Below are 9297 nucleotides of genomic sequence, written 5' to 3'. Positions count from 1 at the left end.
GAAAACATCCTTACAATCCTCTCATCAGTAAGAAGAGGATTTAAACTAATAATGTGTAGCTAATTTACTGGTTTACTGTGGTGTGCACTAGTAAAATGCAGTGATCATTACAGAGGAAGGGTTGCGAACTGATATCGAAAATACGTATTAAGCACAGAACTGAAGTATATTGACTTCTTTACTCAACAGCACTGCAAAACACCTACCAGAGCCCGCATTGGGCAATTATATATATATATATATATATATATATATATATATATATATATATATATATATATATATATATATATATATATATATATATATATATATATATATATATATATATCAAAGAGAATAGACCACATTGACCCCCTCCAACTTGGGTTTGGGTTAAAAGATAAAGCAAAGTGGTTGCAGGTTTGATCAATAGTCTCAAGGCTATGAAGAAAACGCAATAGGATTACCCATCCGCAGGGGGCATGTTAGCAGCTGCTGGAGGCGTCTTGCTGCCTCACTCTACCCAAGGTCTCCCGCAGTACAGGGCACTAATCAGGTCCAACCGTGGCGGGGTAAAGCTGTTTTGTTCTCACGAGTTATCAGTCACCTTGAAAATTCCCTCACAACGCATGACACCTTTTGAGCGGCGAGGTGTCATTTATCTGTACCCAGGATATTCAAGTTGATGTTACAGTAAGAGATTTGGGCTTCATTATTACCATACTCTTAATTACCAAACGCATATGAGGCTTCGGAGGCGTTGCATTGTAACTCAAACGGGAGCAATGAATTAATCAGCATCATTATGATGGAAAGCACCAAGCATGACCGGGGGGCGCCGCAAGCCGGAACTTAGTGTTACATTAGATCTTGTAGGAGTATATTTTCGTTTTAAGAGCAGCAGCATTACGGACTTATGAAGAAGCGAAGACTACGTGGGCAGAGGATTGTTGAAGATGAAGGATGCAATGAGAAGGGAGAGTGGAGGGTCAAGAATATGGATAGATTGTCTAAGGAAGACCTGATAACGAAGGGACTGGAGGAACGAGACGTGAAGGATAAGAGGAAATGTAGACGGTAGACCAGGAACAGCGACCCCATACGAAAGATAGGAAAAACTGAAGAAGAAAAAGAACAAGAACAAATATAATAACAATAAGAAAAAAATAAGAATAAGAATAAGAATGAAAATAATAAGAAGAAAGAAGGGCTTTATCCTCTTATTTTGGTCCTTTTGACGATGCCTCCATATAAATCCATTTAATGAAAAAATAAAAGGACCAGCAGCTGCCGTGCCTTATTTACTTATTGAATATTGTTTTGCCCTTGGAGTCACGCACATCTGTGCCGTGAATATTATCTAACATGTAGACTCCCCAGCCGCCAGCTGCGCTGCTCCCACGCCGTGTCACCGCGCGATGGCGCCATCAGTTTGGTCTTCCCCATCCAGCACATTGCGTTTCAGTGTCCCCGCAGAGGGCTGGTGGGGGAAGGACACTGTCTACAATAAACTACGATTTTTTTTTTTTTTTATGAAATCACAAAATGCTTTACCAGAAACGTTTACCATTTCACTGTAAGAAATATTTCATTTTATGCTTTTAGTTTCCAGTCTCTATATTTCTCTTTATTTCATTGCATTAGCTGTAACACGGTCTTAATATTAGCAAAACTGAAAAATGTTGAGAAATGTGTGTGTGTGTGTGTGTGTGTGTGTGTGTGTGTGTGTGTGTGTTTGGGTGGGTGTAAAAGTGAGTAAGTCTGTAAACATATATTTTTGTACATTTATAAAGTTTCATAAACCTTAGCCACGGTCCGTCGAGCCGAAACTCCATGACGGACATATAATAGTATTTAATATTATTAGAGATGTAGAAACTTAAAGTAGATGAACGCTATGTGGCGAATTCAAGTTATTTACATGGAAACACGAACCCACACTGAAGGCATATCACACTCTTCCTCTTCCTCTTCATCCTCTTCTAAACCTCGTAATCATCCTCCTCTTCTTTTTAATCCTCTTCTAAATCTCTTTATCCTCTTCCTCACCCTCGTTAACCTCTTGTAAACTTCTTACTCCTCTTCTAAAACTCGTAATCCCCTCCATTTCACGGCGTCATGGACAACGTCGGTTCGAATCCCCACGCTACCACCTGGGATTTTTCAGTCACCGCCGAGTGGCCTAAGACTACTCACATGCTGTCCAGAAGACGACCGATTAACCCGGACTCTAAAAGAAACCGTCCAGTGAACCAAAAATGAGTTCCTGGGGGCAGCATGAGCCAAGCATATCTGGCGCCACAATAAAAAAAATTGCCTGCGCCACGACGGGCTTGGGCCGACCATCTGGCCCCTGAAGAAAGCCTACCGGCGCTATAGGCGTGGTAAAGACTCGTAAAAACCCTCTCAAACCGAGCGAGTGACGAGAGAACTGATAAGGAGCATTAAGGTCTGCATAACCATAGCAGGTGAGACATACAACATATATGGTAAAGAATAAGACCTCGACCTTATGAACTCACCGGCTTCCAGTGATAAGCTGATTTTTTCGTATATAAACTCGAAAAACTAGGGACACACCACGAGTCAGCCTCCAGCATGATCGCCAAGTTAGCACTGCTCCTCCTCTGCGCCGCCGCGGCCGTAAGTAGACAGCCTCAACATTAGTACTTTTGGAGCCGTACCTTCATTCATCTTTGCTGCTGGTATTTTGCATCAGCTCGGCAGGACGATATGAGGATGTGCTTTTCAGATTTCCCGTGGAATGATTACTGCTTTCAGGAAAAAGGCCCCTTTGTGTGTGTCCAGACTATTACTGATGAAACTGATGATTCAGATTTTTATTTATTAAAAGCAAAAATAACAGCTGTCGAGGCATTTCAAAAATGTTCCTTTCTTGTTTTTTTCTTTGCAAAATCCTGAAGCACATAATCAAAGTCCAATTCCTCTATCAATTGGTGCTCAATGGATAAAATGGCTAAATTTTTCAAACGAAATTTACTCATTGTAGACCTCAGGTAGTTGCTTATGAGTTTCAGCTTTGAAAATTTATCTCACATGTAGCAACACTCACAGCAAGTAAAAAAAAAAAAAGAAAAAAATATTACTCATAATTATAAGTATTTTCCTTCTGATGTATTGATGATTTAGTTGAAAATTTGTTATTCTCTGCCATATTGTTAAAAAATTAGTGTTCAGTGTCAGGGAAAAAAAAAGAGAGAGAGAGAGAGAGAGAAAGGCTTGATTTGCCGCCCCCTAAAATGTGCCTCCCAGTGCGGGCCGCCCCCACCGCCCCCCTTGCTACGCCACTGATTCAAAGACACTTCTGATGGTGTAAAAACCCGAAAAGCACTTCCTCACCAGCACCAATCCTATAATCCTCTCACAGAGCGGTAACCCCGCCGCCGGCAAGTCGTGGCACTGGAAGTCTCCCAAGCCTCTCGTCACTCCCATCGGCCCGGTGAAGTCATGTAAGTTTCATTATTGATTAAGAAAGAATTGCAACAACATCTCTTGCGCTGAACATACACATGTCCACCTGGAAACCATAGCAAAGACCTGGTAACTTACGCAAATTTATGTCCCACCTACAGCCCGCATCGTGGGTGGAGTAGAGGCCACCCCCCACACGTGGCCCCACCAGGTGGCTCTCTTCATTGACGACATGTACTTCTGCGGCGGCTCCCTCATCTCCAACGAGTGGGTCCTGACCGCTGCTCACTGCATGGACGGGTGAGTGTTCCATCGTTTAAGAGAACCCTCCTTTTTCTGCGTGTGGAAGTGAAGGAAACTTTCCCGACGTAAATCTACTTGATTCTACTCTTGCTAACCTCGGCGTTGTTTGTGCCACAGCGCCGGGTTCGTTGAAGTGGTCATGGGCGCTCACAACATCCGTCTGAACGAAGATACCCAGGTCAGCATGACCAGCACTGACTTCTTCGTCCACGAGAACTGGAACTCCTTCCTGCTCACCAACGACATTTCCCTCATCAAGCTGCCCAGCCCAGTTACCTTTGACGGTAAAATGAATGAGAAACACGTTATTCTTTTCACTGATACCGTAACAAAAGTATAGTTTCACAGGGGGAAGAGATGAAAGACAATAAACTTTTCCTTTTCAGCCAACATCCAGGCGGTCGCCCTGCCTACTTCTGACGTCTCGGTTGGCGATATCGTCACTCCCACTGGTTGGGGAAAGCCCTCGGACAGTAAGTAACCCACACTATACATTGCTGATGGAAGTGAAAACAGTAGTTGTAGGTCTAGAGAAGTAAAAGCAACAGCATCAACAGCAGCAAAAGCAGTGGTCGTGTTAGTAATTATATTAGTGATTGTAGTAGTAGTAGTTGTAGTGGTGCTAGTAGTAGTAGTAGTAGTAGTAGTAGTAGTAGTAGTAGTAGTAGTAGTAGTAGTAGTAGTAGTACTAGTAGCAGTAGTAGTAGTAGAAGAAGTAGCAGTAGTTGTAGTTGTTGTTGTTGTAGTATTCGTAATATTAATAATAATAATAATAATTAAACTAGTAGCAGCAGCAGCAGTAGTAGTAGTAGTAGTAGTAGTAGTAGTAGTAGTAGTAGTAGTAGTAGTAGTAGTAGTAGTAGTAGTAGTAGTAGTAGTAGTAGTAGTAGTAGTAGTAGTAGTAGTAGTAGTAGTAGTAGTAGTAGTAGTAGTAGTAGTAGTAGTAGTAGCAGTAGTTGTTGTAGTAGTATTCGTAATAATAATAATAATAATAATAATAATAATAATAATAATAATAATAATAATAATAATAATAATAATAATTAAACTAGCAGCAGCAGCAGCAGCAGTAGTTGTTGTAGTAGTAGTAGTAGTAGTAGTAGTAGTAGTAGTAGTTGTTGTTGTAGTATTCGTAATACTAATAATAGTAATTAAACTAGCAGCAGCAGCAGCAGCAGTAGTAGTAGTAGTAGTAGTAGTAGTAGTAGTAGTAGCAGTAGTAGTAGCAGTAGTAGTAGTAGTAGTAGTAGTAGTAGTGGAAGAAGTAGTAGTAGTAGTTGTAGTTGTTGTTGTTGTAGTATTCGTAATATTAATAATAGTAATTAAACTAGCAGCAGCAGCAGCAGCAGTAGTAGTAGTAGTAGTAGTAGCAGTAGTAGTAGTAGTAGTAGTAGTAGTAGTAGTAGTATTGGTCCCTCTTTCCTACCTTGTAACCACCAAATGTTTTTACAAAGTATCAACATGTCAATATATAATTAATTAAAAAAAAAGTAACCTTACTTTTATGGATCGGTATCGAGCGAAACTTCTACTAACTTTGATCTATTTCTTCTCATCCATTCACAATAACAGGTGCCCTGGGGACCTCCAATGTCCTTCGCCAAGTCAATGTCCCGATCATGGCCAACTCTGACTGTAATGATGCCTACGGCATTATTACCGCCAACATTGTGTGCATCGACAGCACTGGCGGCATGGGCACCTGCAACGTAAGTATATTAGTGTGTGTGTGTGTGTGTGTGTGTGTGTGTGTGTGTGTGTGTGTGTGTGTGTGTTTGCCTGAATTATCTTCCAGGAGGTGAATACGAATTGCTTGAGTGGCATATAATTGTTAAAGCATCCGACAAGAGGTCATTTGGCTTTGTATATCTTCCTCCAGGGTGACTCTGGCGGCCCCCTGAACAAGGACGGCTTCACCTACGGCATCACCTCCTTCGGGTCGTCCGCTGGTTGCGAGGCCGGCTACCCCGACGCCTTCACCCGCGTCTACAACTACCTGGACTGGATCGAGTCGAATACTGGCATCACCGCTTGAGCTGCTCTGAGAACATTCCCACGAGGATCAGAAGCATGAGGGACCTTCAATCCTTTTATAGGCTGATATGAAGAGCTTGATCAGTGTAGAAGTTATGGAGGCAATAAATATAAACAAATATTAAACACGTATTATTTCAAATCAATTTCACCCCAAAAGCTGTCGTAGTGTTCCGCAGGGTTCTGTTGTATCTCTCTCTCTCTCTCTCTCTCTCTCTCTCTCTCTCTCTCTCTCTCTCTCTTTCTTTTTTATTTACTAAGCATGATTACATAAGGTGGTACATGACAACTAAAAGTTACCGGTAAGGTTCTGAATAACTATCTGTAGTTGTGTTACAAGATAATGGACAGTACAGTGATAAAGTTAGTGGTGTTCATTAGACAATAGCCAGGTGTTCGCTTCTTTTTTAATAGTGTGGAGTGTAGTGGATGTGTGAATGTCAGTGTGTCTTGTCAGGCAGTTCCAGAGTCTAATATATCGGGGCACGAATGAGCGGAGGAAAGTCTCCGTTCTGGCGAAGGGCACGGTGAGCTGGTGTACCCTCGACAGAGCGACCTTGGTGGCGTGGGGGTGTGGTGTTGCCCACTTTTGCCGGAGAGTTCCGAGGTGCGGAGCAGCCTGCATGTGTACCTTGTAGATGGTACACAGGCCAGCCACGTCTCGCCTCTGCTGAAGAGGATGAAGTGGAGTGGGTTGCTGCTGGTTTGGGGCGGCCCTTTGAGAGATGAGCCGTTGGGCGCGGTTTTGTACCTTGTCGAGAAGACCCAGGTATGATGGAGGGCAGGATGACCATGTCAGGGGGGCGTATTCCATGAGGGAGCGAACATGGGCAGCATAAAGGTTCGACACTCCCTTCGCATCAAGGAGGTGGGAGACACGCCTGACACAGTTCAGCTGTCCTGCTGCCTTGGATGCAGTCTTCCTGACGTGGCTGGTGAAGGACAGGCTGTTGTTCGCCTCCACGCCGAGGACAGTGATTGACTGTTGCAAGGGCAGCACCTTCCCTTATAGGATTATGGGGGGAGTGGGGATGGCTGGGGGGCAGCGTCGCCTTGAGACCAGCATGACCTGTGTCTTGTCGTGTGCCAGGTCAACCTGCCAACGATGTCCCCACGATGAGACGGTCTGTAAAACCTGGTTGATAAGGGCGACGGTTGCACAGTGATCTGTTCCGTCGCAAGGGAATATGAGGGTACAGTCATCCGCGTAGGCGTCTGCTTCAGGTATGAGGTGGAGAAGGTCATTAAAATACACATTCCACAAAATTGGTCCAAGGACACTACCCTGTGGGACGCCAGCATTAATAGGATACTCCCCCGAGGTGTGACCGTTCACCACTGCACTGAGCGATCTGTCCTCGAGGTAGTCGTGAAGGAGATGGAGGAGCCTGCCTTTAACACCCACACTCTGGAGTTTGGAGATGAGTCCGGAGTGCCACACTCTATCAAACGCTCCTGCGATGTCCAGGGCGATGACGAAAGTGTCGCGTCCTCTGTCGAGGTTATGCTGCCAAGCAGAGGACATGCTGAGGAGGATGTCGTTGGCAGACCTATTGGAGCGGAAGCCATACTGTCTGTCGCTGAGAATGTGGTGTGTGTTGAAGAAGCCTGAGATCCTCTTGGCAAGAATAGATTCAAAGGTTTTGCCAAGGACGGACAGGAGAGAGATTGGCCTGAAGTTACGAGGATCTGTCTTCTTTCCTTTTTTGTGTATGGCTGCCATGTTAGCAACTTTCCAGAGGGAGGGCCACTTGCTGGTGTTAAGGCAGCTCTGAAAAATGGTGGTGATGGGGCCTGCAATCTGGGCTGCGCAGTGCTGGAGGATGTGTGGAGATATCCCATCTGGTCCAAGGGCCTTCTTGGTGTCGACCTTGAGCAATTGTTGCTTGACATCCTCAGTGGTAATAGTGATGGATTGGAGGGAGGTGGTGTTGAGCCATGGCAGGTGGGTGACGTTCAGGGTCAGGGACAGTCATCTTCCCTGAGAAGTATGCTGCCAATACCTCTACCTTGTCGTTGCTTTTGGTGGCTACCGAGCCGTCCGCCCTGTCTAATGGAGGAATGTGGTCTACAGGAGCGAGGCCTTGTTGGTCCTTGAGGGCAGTCCACCAAGCCTTGCTTCCCACAGAGCGGCCAGAGAGTCGTGACTTCAAGTCTTCCTGCCATCGTTGTTGAGCCAAACGCTGCACACTTCGCATGTTGGCACACTCTTCTTTGTGGAGCAGCTTGTTTATATAGGTTGGATGTTCTTTAAAGCGTCTCCATGCCCTGCTCTTAGCGTCGGCAGCCATCCTACACTCGTACCCAAACCAAGGCTGGTCACGAGGCTTGACCTTGAAGGTATGGTTAGGGACGTAAGTGTTCTGATGTGAAAGAACAGTACTTGTGAAAGTGCTGACCTGTTCGTCCACGTCACCTGTGAGGATGGTATGCCAGGGAGTACAACACAGGGCTTCCTGAAGTCCTTCCCAGTCGGCTTTGCCCCAGAGCCAGTTAGTACGCATCGTAGGGGCGTCCCTCAGTGCGGCGATTTGAATCGTGCTTAGGACAGCCAGGTGGTCTGAGGATCCCACGGCACCAAGGGGACGACAGGTGACAATATCCTCTGGCAGATCACTAATAACAGGATCCAGGGAAGAGCCAGAGTTGTGGGTGGGAAAGGTGACATGGTTTGTAAGGCCATGTACAGTGAGGAGATCGTCAAACACTCTAGCAACCAAGTGTTGATTTAGGTCGCCAACGATGAGGATGTGGCTGCAGGAGTGTTGCTGCATAAGCTGGTCAAGATTAGTGTGTAGGAATTGTATGGGCTCACCTCCTTGCCACTGAGGGCGATAACACACGCACAGTAGGATGGAGCCATGTTTTGGTGTCCATATCTTGAAAAACATCATCTCAAGGTGGATAGGGAGAGCTACATCAAGAGGTTGGACTGGCAAGTTCTTGTTAAAATAGACAGCGACACCACCGAAGGTCCCGCGTGATCTGTCCCTTCTGTGCCAACTTGTGTATCCCTGAATCTGACCATAGTTGCTTGGGATGGTCTCATTCAGAAATGTTTCCACTGTTGCCACTATGCCAGGCGTGTGAGGAATCACAAAGGAGTGAATGATGTCACCAATATTTGTTTGGAGCCCTCTGACATTGGCAGAAACAATAGAGGGTGATCTTGATTATTGTTGCCTCTCTCTCTCTCTCTCTCTCTCTCTCTCTCTCTCTCTCTCTCTCTCTCTCTCTCTCTCTCTCTCTCTCTCTCTCTACTGTTCAATGACGATCCTCCTTAGAAAATAAATTGTTCTCGAGCGATGGTTGGGAAGCAGCAGATGCAGGGGGATGAACGAGAGCGGCCCATGCTCGTATAACAACAGGTGGTGGTCGGGTAGTAGGTGAATGGCCCTAACTACAAACTATTTTAATATTTTTTTAGTTTTTGGTATGACATGTCTCATAAGTAAATAAAAAAGTTTTCATTAGTGGATTTAGGAGAGTTTTGTTTATATTTTTGTGATGCTCGTTTGTTCTCCAGTTTATAGTTGAGTTATATAT

At 44.9% G+C, this 9297-nt stretch overlaps 2 protein-coding genes across 3 annotated transcripts in view; one reads left to right on the top strand and one right to left on the bottom strand.

Moving 5' to 3' along the window:
- LOC127009487 (chymotrypsin BII-like) overlaps positions 1–9297 on the bottom strand; it is a 41047-nt gene that overhangs the window by 10567 nt on the left and 21183 nt on the right. The window contains exon 1 of one of the 2 annotated variants that reach the window (XM_050882592.1): positions 3427–3448. The exons of the other annotated variant lie outside the window; for it this stretch is intronic. The gene's annotated coding sequence lies outside the window, so the exon portion shown is untranslated. Of the gene's footprint in view, positions 1–3426; positions 3449–9297 lie in introns of those variants that run through there. 2 annotated transcript variants of the gene reach the window in all.
- Positions 2467–5877, top strand: LOC127009488 (chymotrypsin BII-like). The gene is made up of 7 exons (XM_050882594.1): positions 2467–2625; positions 3371–3452; positions 3576–3714; positions 3835–4001; positions 4104–4190; positions 5290–5426; positions 5597–5877. Exons 1-7 carry the CDS (start codon positions 2581–2583, stop codon positions 5750–5752), a joined length of 813 nt encoding a protein of 270 aa, XP_050738551.1. The 5' UTR covers positions 2467–2580; the 3' UTR covers positions 5753–5877.

The sequence above is a fragment of the Eriocheir sinensis genome, chromosome 41, assembly GCF_024679095.1.
Source record: "Eriocheir sinensis breed Jianghai 21 chromosome 41, ASM2467909v1, whole genome shotgun sequence".
Lineage (NCBI taxonomy): Eukaryota > Metazoa > Arthropoda > Malacostraca > Decapoda > Varunidae > Eriocheir > Eriocheir sinensis.
This window is presented reverse-complemented; position numbering and strand designations above follow the sequence as displayed.

Excerpts from the sequence above, each read along its gene's own strand:
- LOC127009488 (XM_050882594.1), top strand. The coding sequence starts at position 2,581 with ATGATCGCCAAGTTAGCACTGCTCCTCCTCTGCGCCGCCGCGGCC. Across the intron at positions 4,002-4,103 it reads CAGCCCAGTTACCTTTGACG|CCAACATCCAGGCGGTCGCC; the intron begins GTAAAATGAATG and ends TTTCCTTTTCAG. Across the intron at positions 4,191-5,289 it reads TTGGGGAAAGCCCTCGGACA|GTGCCCTGGGGACCTCCAAT; the intron begins GTAAGTAACCCA and ends TCACAATAACAG.